Consider the following 18,363-nt stretch of genomic DNA (forward strand, 5'->3'; position numbering starts at 1 on the left):
CGTTAATTGGACTTATTTTAATCGGAGTGTGTTCATTTTTCCACATTTCTAAATTTTTCTTCAGATCCGCTTGAAAAATTTTGATGAAATTGATAGAGTATGTATTAAAGATCCATTACAACAAGTGTTATTGCGCTCTGTCCGAATCCGTCAAAAGGTGATACAACCATGTTAAAAAGTACCCTTCTATGCTATTCATAGAAACAGCCAATTTGCTCGGAAACGAGTTGAGGTAGATATGTCGGGTACACAAGGGCTCGACTGCTTTAGTATATAGTAATATCGGAGTTCTATATGTAGGAGAAATATGGATAGTAAATATAAATTGTAAACCATTAAAATCTCCAAATTTTGTATTGGCTTGAAAATACTATTAGATACACTATTTATTTTGCAAAAACTATTCTAAATACCTTTGAATTAATACGAAAACCTATAGAATTATGAAAAATGAGTGTATATATATATATATATATATATATATTCTAGAATGAAAATACAGCTTTGTACAAACGAGAAATCTCAACCTACTTCGTTATATCAGGGACCTATATACTATATAGGTCCCTGGTTATATAGATCGATGATCGATGAAAATTTTCTTTAATCATTATTATGAATAACAATTATAGTTTATGGGAGAAGTGGCTTCTTTAAGTGTTGTAAAACACTAGGTGTCGGTTTTTGTGTCCATGCAATATACAAATGGAGCATTGGGCATGTCATTTCCTGTGAATTGGATCACGATAATTGTTGTATGAATACGCAATTGCACATTTAAAAACCCATGTTTTTTATCGGAAGTAAGAAATATCCCCTTTTTATTATCAACATTTGATATCTCATTGTTTTAGAAAGTTACTACAGTAACGGTAGGTGAACGATTTATGTCCACGACGCCATTTGTGATCACCAGATTTGTATGTTTCTTTAATCCGTTCATTGTAGATATAATTAAAAATATATTGATATATGGTAAAAAGGGAAATAATGTGTTGTACAATGAAAATAAGAAAGAAAATATAACATTTAGATACAAATATGCAATTCACATGTAATATGAATGAGCATGAAAAATAATATACAAAGTCAAGCTAAAAATATCTACAATTGACTTACCTTAATCAACTTTATATAAATAAGATTATTATGTTTATACCACTCTCACAATTAATAAACCAATGTAATTTGTAAATGTGTGAGAGAAATGTTATACATATATATTTATTTAGTAAATTTACATATAGTATGAAACTTACATTCAGTATGAAACTTACACCAAATAGGGCCAAACATGCATATATAAACTATACAGGGCCACACGTGCATACAACCTAACAAAAATCAAATTACCTGTGTCACCCCAATATCAGCATCAAACACACTTTTAAATGCAACTACACAGCTAAATAGCCAGCTTCGTGCGGAAAACTTATAAACAAATATGGATGTCCATGCATAGTTTACACTTCTCTTTCTAATATGAAAATAAAATAAATACTTTAAATGAGCCTAACTGCACAGCCTTCATTTCACTATTTAGTATCTACTCTTTTGATGATGCACAGAGATAATTTATATTAGAAATATAAGCTTACAATTGGCAACGAACTTTTGTGTGACACATGGAATGATTTGTTGTCCATGTATCAGATGACATAAGAAGGTGATAGTCTTAGTTTCACTAAAGTCGCTGGTCGGGTTCCAGTAAAAGAACAGGCTGGATCCATGGTTACTGTGATATGTACTGCACGACAAAACCGAGGACGTTCCAATGTGTTAGTTCAGGCGATACAGAATCCTCATGGAAATTTACCACGCAATGCGATGGTGATAGACTCTTATTCAGAGACTTTGAAAGGTAAAATTCCAATCCGAGTGATAAATTTGGGAACATAGGATGGGCTACACCCCAAGTCGAGGATAGGGACAGTTTATGAAGCAGAAATTACAGATTTTTCTTCACAAATTCTGTTCAAGTGACAGTGACAATGAAATTCAAGATCTTTGAAATTCTACACCATACATAGTTCTTGAAAAACGTGACAATAATGTGTATTCTGTTAGATCGTTCAGTAACCATGTTCACAAAGAAATCTTACGACTGAGATAAAAAAAATTGTTTCTGCTTTTACTTAACTGATTGCAATTATGCTGTAAGTAAGAATATCAGATTTATCACCTATGTGTATACTTAGTTTTGCTCATCCAAAAGTATATGAATGAAGAATTATAAAAGAATTTTAAAATTTTCAGCATAACCGTAAGGTTTTTTGTAAAAAGAACCACTGCCGAAAAGAGTACAGTAACAAGAACAGAATAGTTGAATACTGGTCAACTTTGAACTTTGTGAATCAGATAACGGAGACGATGCTGTGGACACCATTGAAAAAAACGAGGGAAGTGGAGGATTAACCTCAACATCTGGATAGATTGACTCCACAGGACCACGAACCATGCCTTCAGATAAACAGATACAACCAGGTGTTAGTTCTCAAGGATCTCCAACAGAAATTCCCAGAGAATGTAGTGATTCTAATGAAAAATTGTCAATCTTGTGGGAAACGTGAATTCAGTGAAAATTATGTTGGAAAGCAGGGAAGCAAGTTCCAGTGCGCAGATCGAGGAGGACAACATCACAGTTGTAAATATAGTAAAGGAACAACGAAAACTATCGTTAAAACATTCATGTAGAGAAACCATTCACCATTGTATTAAAGTTTACAGTAACAAATATAAGACCAACAATTCCACATAATACGGTTTCTGCATGCTCTGAAAACAGATTAATCTTATTGAATAAATGTTTTATAACGAAAGGGTATTATTAAAATGCAGATACAAGATACATGTATATATGATATTTAGGTTACCCTGTCTATTATACAGTGTTTCTGGAAATAATAAACATCTATGGGAAATTAGTTTAATTGCCATGGCATGGATAAATTACATGTATTATGATATACATAGGAAGTTGATTAACGTAGTCAATCATTTTTTGGTTGTTTTTTTTTTTTTTTGGTGGTGGTTTTAATTTTGGATTGTGTGGTGGGTTTTTTTTCAGTGGTTTTTATTATGATAAAATAAATTTTGACATGGTCCCTTTATGCACGGGTCTGTGGGAGTTGCGTCCCCTTTCACGATGCCCAACAATCGAATAACGCGCTCGTCCTTTTCCGTATTTGCGGTTACGGAAATAGCCGAGTAGTTACGATTGGGTGCGCAAGTGTATAGTTTATTAGCGTCATTATTGCTTGGAGTAACTCGGCGAGCTGCCCTTACTTGATGATGCAGCAGGATCAATAGATCTTCGTCCAAGAGATCGAACGGTGATCGACTTCATTAGGTCTTACGACGACTCATTTGATGAGATGAGTGACCACAACACCGAAGCGGTAGTCTCGAGCATGACCGAACCCGTTCAAGCTACAGAGGAAATGCAGGTAGCAACCATGCCACGGGTTCATGCACCTACTCTCCCACGGCCACCATCACTCTCTAGTGAGATTGCCATCGTGGAGAAGGAGCTCGAAACTCTAGAGCTACATAAACGAAAGATGCAACTCCTTAAACAAACCATAGCAGCCATGCAGGAGAAAAACAGCCCGGGCCCTGATATGAGTTCACCCCGCGCAACTGCAACAGTAAATTCTTCAGACGATTGTCCTGGGGTTATTGGAGTTTAGTCTACACCCCCACAGGGTACAATTGATCTTAGTATTCTTACCAATATGTTCTCTTCTGTGGTCCCCCTACATCAAGTTTTATACCAAATAATAAAGGGAAATTACGATTTGTCCATAATTTCGTCTGGCTTGATCTACTTATGCAGCAGGAAAGGACGATGGTCTTACACTAACCAACACTGGTGTAAAAATCAACAAAAAGCTTGACCGGGACAATTATAAATTGTCTATAGAACAGGGGCTATGGTAATGCTGCCATCGTGTTGGAGATGGTTGACAATCATGAACTTGATGACCAGGGAGTGCGGGACTAGCTCGAATATACCAAGTACATTAATCGCCTTTTCACCAAGTACATCGGAGACAGCGTCCTTTTGCTTGACCGCGAATATAGAGAACTACAGTTCAAATAGAAGTTCCAATGGTAGGGGTGGGTGGGTATCTCGTCCTCATCTTTAAGATTTCCAGCTCATTGCTAAACCCAATAACCTTACTACGCAGACCTTACAAGGATCACTGTGATCGCACTCTTAAGAAGGACAAAATTTCCAAGCATAAAGAAACCAACGTGGTCCAAAGGAAGGAAAGGAGATCTGCAGTAAATTTAATACTGACACGTGATTTCTCTAACTGTAAATTGCAACACTGTTGCTTTGTGTGTTATTCACAAGATCACAATGCTATGACTCACCCACAAGACTAGAGCATTGGGCTGGTCGCTGCTCAGGCTCCTCTTCAGGTTGTAACTCTTTGGTAGATCTCTTCCCAAGGCTGAGAAAATTGTAATTCTTTTTTTCTCTCCCTCTCTCCATATCAAAATATGGTCAATGACTTATTTAAGGACTTATTTTACACTCTAACAATTACATATGTAGTTTAATCCCCAACAAATTTTGGACTGGGGGAATTTTTGTTACAAGTATTTTTCTCTCATATTCCCTTAAATACAAAATTGAGAGTTGGGCAAACACAGATCCCTGGATATACCAGAGGTCGGATCAGGTGCCTAGGAGTAGTAAACATCCCCTGTCGACCGGTCACACCCGCCGTGAGACCTATGTCTTGATCAGGTAAATGGAGTTATCCGTAGTCAAAATCAGTTTGCGAAGAACGGTCTAACAGTCGGTATGAAACACGTCAGACAGCATTTGACCCAATGATAGGTTTTTTCATGAGATCCATTGGCAAATTTCTCCCAATTCCACCACATTAATTGACAGTTCTGTTTTACGTCATTGTTTCTTTAATTTTCTCCGACAACCATCCATTTGTTGCACAGAGAAGTTGATGTGCCAGAATTATTTACAATTGTACTTGCTACATGCCCTTTTGCAAAATATTATGCTAGATGCAACCGCCAATACTTCATCATGACTTCCGCGTCACCTTCTCTAACAGCATCTCTTTAGCACATCATGGTTCAGTTAGAAGTCATCTTCTTCCTCTGGCTTCCGTGTTAGCTCAATGGCAGAGTGTTCGCTTCTTAACTGTGGGATCGTGAGTTCGAGCCCTGATCGTGTCAAACCTAAGACATTAACATAGGTAGAGATTGCTCCTTCGCGAAACGCTTGGCATTTAGAAATGAGATCTACGGGTCTTTCGAACAAAGTTTTCCGCAATATCATTTCCTTGTGAAATTCTTAAGGGAATGGTTCCAGACCTTCAAGTCTTTCCCACTCATTTAAGCCACCGCACATTGCTTTTAGAGCATTTCCCCCGCTCACAGCTGATACCATCACCAGAAACGACTGTAGGGAATGGCTTCTCACCAACAACGTGGATGTAATGCATCAAACAGTTATATAAACCAATTGCTCCCTGTGTAGTTGGAGGATTTTCATCGAAAACTCAAAGATTCATAATCGAACTGTAATTGTTTTTTAACCGTCCGTCGGCCCTTTCTTGCCAGCGCAACTCCTCTTAGACCGCTCAATAGAATTTCGTAAAACAGTGTAGTTAATAAGGACACACTGTATACATGTGCATATTCCGAGGAAGTTCTGATTCATTCATTTTTCTGGGAGTTATGTCCCTTTTGAACTTAGAATTTCGAGCCTGTCTGTCCTGTTCTTGTCAGAGCAACTCCTCTGAAACCGATGAACCGAATTTCATGAAACGTTGTAGTTAATAAGGACACCTTGTGTAGATGTGCATATTCCCAGGAAATTCTTATTCATTAATTTTTCTGGGAGTTATGCCCCTTTTGAACATAGACCTTACGCCAAAATATAATATATTTAACAACTTGTGTCAAACCGGTTTCAGAAAGAGTTCATAAAATTATACAATGAACAGAAATACAATCAAATTCAATTCCATATAATTTTTCTTTGAAACTGACATTGTTATAAATACCCTTTTCAAACTGAAAACCCCTGTTATATACTCCCAACATACTGCCATTCAAATAAACATTAAGATGTAGAGGTAAGCATATAAAAGATTACTAAAATTGATGTCGTGGATGACTTTTGAACTTAAAACTGATACTTTTACGGAATTTTTCATACCTGATGTATATTTTTTGTACATCTATAATAAATGATTGTGTTGTATTTTTGCTGAGTATATTGTGAGTTCTGACTTGTTTACATATACCAATTAAACACTGGAAGGAATCTGATGAAATTATCTCTTTTTGAAAATCCTGTTATTATCAATTTTTAATCAATTATATGTATCCCGTTACATGTATAAAATTCATTATGATTTCGTCTGCTTGTCCAAAAGTAATGTACAGCATTACCATTCATTATCAGGGGCGGATCCAGGAATTGCAGTTACGGGGGGGGGGGGCGCCACTTTATCCGGAAGCTTCTGGATTTTACAGATTTTATGGGACTTGAAATATTTCTCCTATTTAGTCATTTGTACTATTTTCTATCATTTTAATAAGGTGAAATTAATAAAATGACCCAAGTTTTAAGGTTTTTTTGGAAAAAATTAAGTTCTCCCAATAAAGTAATTTAAGAAATAAAAAGATTTTGTCATTTATTTCTCCGGGAGTGGAAGAAATTATTGTTTCTTGTATCGTTTACTACATTTTCCGAAACAAGATACCTCGATTTACCTTAAATTTGAAAAATTTAGGAGGGGGGGGGGGGCGCCGGCTGCGCCCCCTCTAAATCTGCCACTGATTATGTGAGGCATTGTCAAGCAATGTTGGAGCGTGGGGTATGTGAGTTTGCTCACTTTTTCTTTCATTTCTGTACGCCCGTTTTTAGATAGGACGTATAATGGTACAGCGATGTCTGTGCGTCCGTCTGTTCGGGGTTTTCTGTTTCTAATTTCATTTCTCTGTCACATGTCAAGCTGAAACTTGTTATGTAGCTTCTTTGTGGATCACTCATGTTGCAATTTTGTTTCATTTCGACCTCTCTTGCAGGAGTTTTGCCCCTTCATTTCAAAATTATTGTTACATGTATATGGAGGGTACATAATTTGTTCGGTGAACTCCCCTCACAATTTTTAAGTGAGGACCATCTTGTTTTTACAGAGTGTTTGTATGGATATTGAAGACGTGCATGTGGCAAGGATTCTGATTTTCTTCAATTTTTGAGAAAATTACAGGTTGTTGAACTTTGTCAGTTTTGAGGAAATATTGCATAGAGAGTACATGATTTGTCTTTTATTTTCCCTTCCACTGTTTTCAAGTGAGGACCTTCTTATTTTACATTGTATTTGTATGGGTATGGAAGCTGTGCATATGGCAAGTATTTTGACTTTCTTCAATTTTTAAGAAAACTACAGGTTGTTGAACTTAGTCTATTTTGAGAAAATTTTATATTAGATAAAGGACATGGTTTGTTCTTAAAATTCCTCTCACAGTTTAAAAGCTACGGTATTTGTTAATAACTTAAAGACGTGCATAGACAAGGAGTTTGATTCTCGACAATTCTTAAATTTTCTTTTGACATTTTGAACATTTACAGGTTGTTCAACTTGATCGAATTTGGGGAAATATTTTACACACAGAACTCTTCGTTTGTCTATAACTACCTGCTGTCAGAGTTTTAAGCTAAGACCCTTTATTCATATTACACTCTGGGTTTATATTGTGCTGGGACAACGTTCGTGGAAAACTTGCAACACATCAACCATCGATCGATACACAGAACACTTATTTAAATATAGCACTGGGATCTGTTCACGTCACTTATTTCGATTTCACAGGTTGGACAAAAGCAGTCGATTTGAATTCTGCTATTTTTGTCCCAAACTGATGGTGGAGAGAAATCCGAGTCGACATATTTCTTAGTTTCGAGAACATTTGAGCGAGAGTATCGCAAACGGTATATAATACTCCCGTGAAAATGTTTACATAGAGTTTGAAGAACTTTGTTTCAGGTAGTATCAGCCATCATCAGACTGTGGCATACTTTCTTTGCATGAAAGGTGAAGATAACGAACAGTGATCATTCTCATAACTCCTATTTATAAGCAATACAAAAAAAGAGAGTTGGGCAAACACGGACCCCTGGATATACCAGAGGTGGGATCAGGTGTCTAGGAGGAGTAAGCATCCCCTGTTGACCGGTCACACCAGCCGTGAGCCCTAGATATCTTGATCAGGTAAACGGAGTTATCCGTATAGTCAAAATCAGTGTACCATGAACGGCCTAACAATTAGCATGAAACATGTCAGACAGCATTTTACCCAATGATAGGTTGTATTGGCAAACTAGATCGTTATAACGACCATAACATTTGCGAAATGGTGGCTTTAAACGAGACTGTTGGAACCCCTGTATCATCAACTTGTTTGTCAGTAGCCTGCTTCGATTAAAAAACTGACCATACGCAGAACAAGCTCTTGCGTATCTAATCAGTTGAAAGGTATAAACACCATAATTATGCAGGTGATAATGGAATATTGCTACATAGATATGGGAAGTTGACGATGTAGAAGCTGAAATTATCCCGTTTGTCATAAAGTTGAGTCGTTAGCTTGCCGTTAATATCTACTTTCAATAAAATATCTAAGCATGAAGCAGAAGTGGACGACTCTGTGGTGTCTTTTATTTCGAGTTCACTGGGATATATCGAATCGACATATGAATGAAAAGTATCATTGTTAATAGATGATACGTCGTCGATATATCTAAATGTCGAATTGAAGGCCACAGCAAGAGATTCATTCTTCTCACGTAGAATTTAAAAAAAAATAAATTCTGCTTCATATGAATATAAAAACAGGTCAGCTATCAAAGGAACACAATTCGTGCCCACGGAGATTCCAACAGACTGTTGGAAGACCTGATCACCAAAGACCACGAAGATATTGTCAATGAGGCACTTCAGCATATTTATTATTTCAACAGTATAGGAGAGAATATCTATGTCTAGACCGGGAATCGAACCCGGGATTCCTGCATTACTAGTCAAGTGTTCCTACCACTGAGCTATCCAGGCCGATATCTCCGGTCCGTATATATATAGCCTAAATTACTGCAGTAGCTTTCAAATATCTTTCTATACAAAAGGCCTATTCAAGATGGTTCACTGACCCGGCCTGTCTATGTTCAACACGTCTATGGTTCGAGAATCTTAGTTCAGAAACTTGAAAATATGGTTTTTCTGTAGTTTTAGATTTTCAACACCTTTCGGTGATTGCAAATCAACAAGAAACAATATCATTATCAAGATTCGAAGATTTTCTAGAAAAAAAAACCCTGAAATAACCTGTATTATACAGTGACAAAATTTCCTAGCTTCCAAAGAAATTTTGCTTTACAACTGACCTCAAGGTTCCACTTTTTTCTGGAGTTCCAATTTGTTTTTAAAGAATGCAGTATATACATGTATTTTAAAGATCATGCCATCAGATATATAGTCTACTATCATCGTCGCAAACCACGGTTTTGAGTCCACTCACGCTCCCTCATGATGGAGATAATCGAATAGAAGCACCCATGGGTAACCGGCGATGGTCTACTATGTACATGGCGCTTTGGTCTGATCGACGCAATATAAATTCGAAATAGTTTACGTACGACCATTAAATAACCAATAGTGAAAGTAGAGGGATCCGATTTGGGATGGCAAAAATATAAACTAGACTAATGTCAGGAAAGAAATAGGTGGAAAGGCTTAGAACTCTCTACCGAAAGCTTTAAAAGTGAGTGAGTGTTGCAATGAAATATACAAGCGTCAATATATTCATATCAAGTTGAAGTTGCTAAAACCGAAATTATTTACTACCGATTTGCAACAGAAAATACTAGGCCTATCGTCTCTGGATTTTTTTTTTTTAACCAAGCACAGTCTTCACGAAAACATTTAAAACTTGCTGGCCAGTCAGACCAATGAACTGTCTGAATGTACTGGCCCACAGTGAAATTTACTGGCCCCCCAAAGTTTCATAGTACATGTTTATCACATTACGTTATGGAATGCATTGTAAAATTGTACAATTAATTTACTGAAACTATGGTTATTACTCATATTCATATCCATCCTAAGACATCCTTTCTGTCGATACCAGAAAAACAACACTGCATTAAATTGATAGCCGTCTGTCAATCAAACATTTAACAATATAGATCTCAGGTGGAGTGACATCTGTAGAGACTGGTCTGGAGGGACCCCAGAGAGGTGTTTTGATAACAATAACGACCAGTACCTACTGGCATTCTTTAGATCTTGAGGAAGCCCTGTATTCTAGAGTTTTGATAGCATTGACCAGTCCACAACTGCTATTTTCTCGTAATTCAATTGTTTTTAAAAAGACCCCTGAAGAACACAATTTTAATATAATTGTAATTTCCCCCTCTATATACATGTATTATAAATTACACAATCAGAAATCAAACAATAATTTCCCCATTAATTTCTAAAACTTATAACTTATTGAAATAATTTATATTATCAATTTATGATAGCTCTATATTTATAAAAGAAATTATTCATTGAGCCAATGACTGAGAGTAAAAGAGAGAAAGAGGGGGTGGTGCAGACTGTTTGTCATCTAGCCATAGGGATACAACCATTATACAAACATTATGACCACAGAAACACTACAGACGGCCCTGAGACCCTTCCTTTGTACATCAAAAGTATACATAGCACCCTGATCTCTTGGCCATGTAAATAACAATGACCATATATGAGCTCTGCCCACATTCAGTGATCCGTGAAGAAACCATAAGGTATTTTATTTGGGTCTTTAACATATAAACTGCCGACTCATGTGGTTTCCATATCTGTTATGTTTGCTTGGCAGTCCTTTGTTTTTCATCTTATATTCAAAATACTTTAAGACAATAGAACACATTGCACCATAATACGGATAGATCTCTGCATTGTCAGCCCATTTTACACCATTTAATTTTAGACTTATCGCCCATTCTAGAAATAAAAACAAATAGCGATTAAAATCGGCACAGCAGGTGTTTACCAACTATCAATGTTAAATTTCAGCTATCAATTGTAGCCATGATTTTTAGATGGTCGGTGACTACCACTGAATCACTATTCTTGTGCTAAGTCGTCTAGGGGAAAAATTAGTTGCCCATACCGAGCTTTAAAAAATACACTTTAAAACTCATTTGTATCAAAATTGTTTGTGTTTATTACGAATTTGAGACAGAATCATATTAGTTTTGATGTATATAACCCACATATTTGTAGGTCTTTAATTAAGTATGCTCTATTATCTTGCGGTCTGCTGATTTCATGGGTCCATGGAGTTCGTGTAAACATCAAAAACACCAAATAATTACCAAAATCACCACAGAATGTATAAAAAAACCCATAGGCACCTGAAGTATGGAGACTACTACCCTTCCCCCCCCCCCCCTTCTGATTTTTTTTTTTGCAGCAACAATTTCTCCAAAATGTGTGGATTCCCTGTTTATCCCATTCCAATTTCGATTTATGTAATCATTTCACACTTTTTGTAGGCTTTAGAGATTAGCTTTCTAATGGAATAATAGAATACATAAGGTAAGAAACAAAAATTTGTAAACAAACAGGGGGTCCAGGCTTCGGGGCACTTTTTCCAAGTATTTGCAGCATTACATTTTGGTGAGCAGCAGGTCAGAGAGATAATAAAACCCATCTCATCTCTTATTTGTCATTCTTCAATTCTTGCGTGCATTGATCGGACAGTGCTCTTCCACTGGCAGCCAAAGAGGATTGATTGATTGATTTTATATAGTTTAATGTACCTCTCAAAACATTTTCACTCATATAGAGATATCACCATTACCAGTGAAGGGCTGCAAAATTTAGGCCTATGCTTGCTACTTACGGCCTTTGAGCAGGGAGGGATCTCTATTGTGCCACACCTACTGTGACGGGGCATCGATTTTTGAGGTCTTATCCAAATTACCACCCCATTTAGTCACCTCTTACGACAAGCAAGGGATACTGCATCGTTGGAACCCATGGGTTTTCTCTCCATTAAACTGCATTGAATGCAGTTTAATGGAGAGAAAAACATGGGTTCCAATGATGGGGATACTGAGGACCTATTCTAATCCGGATCCCCACGAGATGCCAAAGAGGAGGTCACAGAGTATGAAATGAATTACATGTCGTGTGATAAGTCTTCGAAAATCCCAAGACTAAACAAACTTGTGTCAGTGCTTCTCAAATGATACTTTATTAGAGTGAAGTCTTTCTTCTTTCTATAAGTGACTATAACTAATATTTTATTAATATATTCCAATATCAGAGAAAATGTTGAAGAAGCACAGTGATAGCCTTTTTTTCTAACCAAATAATGGTTTATTTGGATGTTAATCCACTGCATTACTGAATATATTCCACAGGCATATTTTGCAGCTTTAGCTCTTTTTCATAATGTACTGGAGTGACTGGATTGTTTAGATCATTTTTTACAGATGGTTTTCGTGTGCAGCACATGTAATGTTTCCCTGAATTCTCAGTGCCAGCTGTCCCAGCATCAGATTGGGAGCAAACATCTGAAGAAGTTGAAAGCATTAGGAATATCTGGTGCAGCAGTTGCAAGTAATCATTGCTAGTTATATTAATTTATAGTTGTATGGTAGACCCCTGTTAATGTGATGCTGATTTAATATGATTATATGGTTTATATTGGTTTTTAGCTCACCTGAGCAGCTGAGGTGAAAGCTCAAGTGAACTTTTCTGATCACCTGTTGTCTGTCGTCCATATGTCAGTAAACTTTTCACATTTTCGACTTCTTCTCCATAACCACAGGGCCATTTTCATCCAAACTTGAGAAAAACATCCTTAAGTGAAGGGATTCAAGTTTGTTCAATTGAAGGGCAATGCCCTTCTCCAAGGGGAGATAATCATGAAAATGCAAGTGACCAATTCAATATTTCCTGAACTATTTTAAGGTAAGGCTTTGAAATTTTGTTTATAATATACAACCAACTAACCAACCAAAATAAAATTGTTATTCAATATTGCTTCATCAAATCTCTAGCTAATTAAGAATTTCAGTTTAAAAGTAATAAACATCTTAAGGTGATTGAAAACATGATCCAGGGCTAGCACCACCTTAGACCATGATTAACTTTCCAAACATCAGTAGTGCTATAAAATAGCCTGATATTTTATAAAATATCAGATTGGTCTTACTTCCGGGATAATATTTAAAATCAAACAAGATACTGTATACAGTACCCCCAGTTTATTTTCACCCCTTTCCTTTCGTCCTTGTTGTCAGTGGGCGAAATTAAGATTGGGCGAAACTGTTTTCTCTCTTTTAACACAACTTTGTCTGGGTGAATTTAAAACGGGCCATAACTGTCAGCAAGTGTAGAAAGGTGAAAATAACCCCATATACAGTACTTGTGAGAATAGACTTTAGCAGACATAAAAAGCAGTCTTAGATCAGTGATTTATCGCAAGTTCAGTTTTGTATCATAATAAGGAATATAATAACCTGTTCAATTTTGAAATATTTATACTGTTCAATACAGTATGTTTTTATTGTTTGATTTTTTTGTGTTTTTTTAAAATTTTTATTTTGATCCTAGTATTGCAAATATCGAAGAATTTAAACATAAATTCTGGAATCAGATGGAAATTATAAGTGAAAGATTTTTAATTCACAATCTGTATATTTGCATGTCTTCTGTGACAGTTTCGTACTAAAATGTCAAATTACATGAAAATAGATTGTAAATTGTTATTTTGTACTATGCTGCAAGGTCAATGCACAGTATATACACTTCGTAAGTTCATATCTTCAAAATAAAAGCAGATGATATTTATTGACATGTTTTGATTATTTTCAGTTATTCAGTGTGTCCTTTTTTTTTTGTTTAGATGTTGGCCCAACAACAGCGACAGGGAAGAAAGGATATGGGAACTTTGTGTCCTCTGCAGTCTTGATGCCTCTGAAGGCTGAACTAGTAACCCCTCCTAAAACTTCCACATCACTAGCAAATGATGAGGCACCACCACCTCCCCCACCACAGCAGACGATATCGCAGCAGACAGCACCAAAGCAGGCGACACTGCAGCAGACAACACTGCAGCAGACGACACTGCAGCAGGCAACAGCTCAAAATATAAGCATTGTTACAACCCCCAGGGAAGGTATTCCCCCACCTCCGCCCCCTCCCCCTCCCACACCTCCTGAACGAAAGCAGCCAAAAGGGGTCAATCCTGTGGTGCAGGCCATTGTTGATAATGCATTAGGTAAGTGGAATTTTAATTGAAAATCTATAGAGTTGACTTAAGTAAGTGAAATTTTAATTGATAGATTTAACTCGGGTGATTTTATAGACATAATATTGTGTTCCTGTGTATCATAATAAATGTGTGATGAATCATTCAGTCTCTATGTAACTGCAGAACTATAGATCACTGCTCAGGAATATTTGAAATGGAAGAAAAGAGTCCTCTTTGTCAAATTTTCTAGAATGGCATCTAGAGGTCTGCAGTTTAAGGTCACTCTGTCCTTGTGATGGTTTAATTCTATTGTTAAAGTTGTATGGTCTGAATTTCGACAAATTATTTTCACCTTGTAAAAACACTGTTAAATCATCGTATGTACGTATTTATGAGGCTGTGCTACATTTCATACATTATTACACCTGTTTTAGCCAGAATTGTTTGATTTTAAATCGATGTTTACAAAAAACTGTCACTCTCCCATTTCAAGTGACTGTCACGTGTCCAGTTCAGACTTTCAGAGGTCAGAGATTATCGGTGGTCTTATCTGTGTATAGCTGTGTATTTTGTTACTGCAGTACCTTGCCATAAGCTTAAGAGAAATAAAATTATCAAATACCTCTTAGTAATCCATTGTTTTATGCTCATTTAGTCTTGAAGTTAGACAATTGCATCTGAGTTATATACATCATGTTGGAATTCCCCTGACGTGCATGGGGCTATTTACAGATGCCTAACAGACAATGTATAATTTATGCATACCTACTATATTTATGTTTTAAATAATCTTCACATTGTTTCTTTTACATGCAAATATTTTCAAGCATGTGATGAGGGGAAAGTTAATCACTTTAAAAACTAATTAATCTGCTTTAATGTAATTCTGTACAAAAATAATACATGAACATCAGATCATACACCTGTAACTTATATTCAGATTTGAAGCTTAAACATCCAGACTACCAAACAGAAGTGAATATTGATATGTTACAGAGATTGTTGTTTTTTTTTTTTATCTAGAGTGACTTTGTATTAGTTTGACATGTATTTTTGAATGAATAGGTATTTAAAATCTTATATCAAAATGTACCAACAACTTTTAAATAAACAATGGTTTAAACCAAAGAAAACTCAACATCTTCCTTTACACTACCATTATGTGTCAAGAAATATTGAAGTCCTTCATGATTTATTATATCTGAATTTCCTTATGGAATTTGATGCCGTCATCTGAAAGTCGAGAAACATTAACCACGGGAAAACAAGTGAAACTTACTTGTATGTGTTAATGATTGTCATATATGTATTTTGTTTATTTTTATTTCTTTTGAACTTGCTTAGTATATTATAAACTTGGTCTATTTATTTTTTCCAGATAGTCCTAGAAAATATTTGTCTGAGTCCATATGTGTAAGGTACGGAGTCCTGAGAGAGTCAAATTGTACCGGAAGGATTTTATGATCGCCATGCTTATGTACATTTGCTACTGCATAGTGGCCATAAAATTCTTGTTATAGATATTCTGTAAAACTTCATTTACATGCCATATACATATACAAACCCCAATATGTTTTAGCATTTTAAAATGACTTTGCTATTGAAGTGGTATATTTTACCATAAAAGAATATCAAAGAAAATTAAATGTGCATATTATATTGAGTAGCCTCATTTTGAGCTCATATTTCGGTCCAATAAATTACTTCTATTCCATGACCCAGGTAAGATAATGCATGTACAGTGTACATGCCAAGGCTGTATGTGTACGTATGTCAAATAAAGTTGCACAGATCTCAATTTGAACTCGACAGGATTCCAAACTTTTGAGCAATTCACTGTAGAGTCATTACCCAGACCTATTTTGTGTTGTAGAAAACATAACCTGTTGTGCAGTGTTGCTCGAAAGAAGGTGTAGAAGTTGTTGTTCCAGAATTATTTTTCACAATTTACCACATATAATTTCATTGATAAACTGTATTTGTCATTTAAGTAATACTATAGAAATTGACATATTTCTTACTCTGTCGGTCAGGCAAATTGCCACTGAAGAGAAAGGCCTATGATGGGCAATGTGAGATCTGTAAAGTAAATTACACGTCTGAAAGTCACGAAAAGCAACACCTGATGGGAAGTAAACACGCCAAGAAAGCCAAAATCGCATCTGCTGCAGCGGGTTTGTCTTTCTAACTTTATAATTGTATCTACAGTGTATATGCTTTTAAACATTTAAGACTTTTTAAAATGTTTTAAACACTATATGCATGCATCTAAGGTGATTTTAATCATTGGCACATATAAGAAATAATGATTTGTGTACCTGAAAAAGAAAGGGAAGGAATTTCATTTCATTTGGTTTCTGTTCATTTTGCAGGAAATGTCCCCTTGGCAGCTTTTACTGGATTTAACTGTACTTATTGTAATGTGGTCCTTAATTCCTTAGAACAACTGTCGGCCCATAGAGAAGGTATGACCTGAATGCACTGGTATGACTGGTACATGTATGACCTCACAGTATTGGTACAACAATGCATGATTATGATGTTCATGAAGCTCACTACCTAAATTGTGAAATTCACGACTCCTTGATCAGACCCAAAATGGCTATATAATGAAAATGCATTTTGCAATGATTTGTATGCTTCAAACTATTTTGCTTTTTATATTATACATGTACAACGCCATTGAATACCTTGTGTAAAATTAGGCGTTAAATCAAATAAAAACAGTTTCAGTTATTTGCATGTATTTTGAAATATCATAAACATGTGCACAAGACTCCATCTTGAGGCTTATATACAAATATGAGACTCCCTGTATGGGCTATGATACTCAAGTGACCATTAAGGCCCAAAGGCCTCTTGTTTAAATTTTCCAAGTCTGATGATAAAAAATGCCTTAATTCTCAAATGCAACATGTATAAATTTTTTGTACCCTTCTTATCACTAAAAGTAGGGGCTATTAATTTGGGTCTGTCTGTCCATCCGTTGTTCTGTTTGTCATACTTTCATTTCCGATTATACCTCTAAAAGCATAACTCCCTATGACTTGAAGAAACCTGATAGATTTGGAGGTCAAAAGGTAAAAGTTCAAGGTCAGAAATTCGTAATACTTTTGTTTCCAAACTGTATCTTTGAAAGTTCTTAAGCTTTTGCAATGAAATTGCATGCTATTACTTCCTATGACTTGAAGAAGACCCCTATTGTTTTTAGGTTAAAAGGTCAAAGTTCAAGATGAGAAATTCATATTTATATATATTACATAAAATGATTTACAGCAAGAAAATTTCATACAGCAACTCAATATGACTGGAGGCAAACCTTACTGATTTTGAGGTCAAAAGGTCAATGTTCAAGGTCAGAAGTTCAATGTCAGAAATTCATATTTTACATAGAATGGTTTCCAGATGATTTTAGTTTTCTCAAGCTTGTGCAATAACAATCAATGTGATATATATATAACATAAGGATCTCAATTGATTTTGAGATGATAAGGTGAAAGGTCACAATTTGAATAAGATATTTTAGTTCTACATTCCTCATGAAGACTGCAAGTGTGTGGTAGAGTGGACCTTGTACTGAAAAGGCCATTAGCTTGTGTTAAGCTTGTTTTAGGAACATGTCGCTTACATGGATTTTTTTATTGCAGGACTAAAACATAAAAATACAGTGAAGAAATTACAGCAAGTGGGAAAAATCCAAGAAGAGTGTAAAGATGTGACGGTAGTTAAAGTGTGATTGTATTGTATGTACTGCTATGTACAGGACAAATTGGGCACTGCTCATCAATACTAAATGGAATCCATGACCCCAAATTATCATAATGCGCAAGTTAAATAATGTTTTCATTATGATATGGTGTTGTTTTACTCGGTTGAAATGTATATGTAATTGAATAAAATTTTATGGTGGTTACTTATAAAACACCAAGGACTTTTTGTGTGTGTAGATTATAACAGCAGAGTATCTTGGATTAACACCCCTCTCAAACTTTCCATTAAGGTAGTACTCTACATCGTCATAATGGCTGACTTCCTTTAAAAACATGGATGACAAAATCGATA

At 35.7% G+C, this 18,363-nt stretch overlaps 1 protein-coding gene across 2 annotated transcripts; it reads left to right on the plus strand.

Moving 5' to 3' along the window:
• Nucleotides 1–9,686: 9,686 nt before the first annotated feature.
• Nucleotides 9,687–18,225, plus strand: LOC125683437 (zinc finger protein 346-like). 2 transcript variants are annotated; one of them, XM_048924576.2, is made up of 6 exons: nt 9,687–9,807; nt 12,536–12,662; nt 13,954–14,328; nt 16,335–16,475; nt 16,674–16,766; nt 17,949–18,225. In XM_048924576.2, exons 2-6 carry the CDS (start codon nt 12,536–12,538, stop codon nt 18,035–18,037), a joined length of 825 nt encoding a protein of 274 aa, XP_048780533.2. In that variant the 5' UTR covers nt 9,687–9,807; the 3' UTR covers nt 18,038–18,225. The 2 variants fall into 2 exon arrangements, with proteins under 2 accessions (XP_048780533.2, XP_048780534.2); XM_048924577.2 differs by having other exon boundaries at nt 9,692–9,811.
• The last annotated feature ends 138 nt before the right edge of the window (nt 18,226–18,363 follow it).

This window comes from Ostrea edulis, chromosome 6, assembly GCF_947568905.1.
Source record: "Ostrea edulis chromosome 6, xbOstEdul1.1, whole genome shotgun sequence".
NCBI lineage: Eukaryota > Metazoa > Mollusca > Bivalvia > Ostreida > Ostreidae > Ostrea > Ostrea edulis.

Excerpts from the sequence above, each read along its gene's own strand:
- LOC125683437 (XM_048924576.2), top strand. The coding sequence starts at position 12,536 with ATGGTTTTCGTGTGCAGCACATGTAATGTTTCCCTGAATTCTCAGTGC. Across the intron at positions 12,663-13,953 it reads ATCTGGTGCAGCAGTTGCAA|ATGTTGGCCCAACAACAGCG; the intron begins GTAATCATTGCT and ends TTTTTTGTTTAG. Across the intron at positions 16,767-17,948 it reads ACTGTCGGCCCATAGAGAAG|GACTAAAACATAAAAATACA; the intron begins GTATGACCTGAA and ends TTTTTATTGCAG.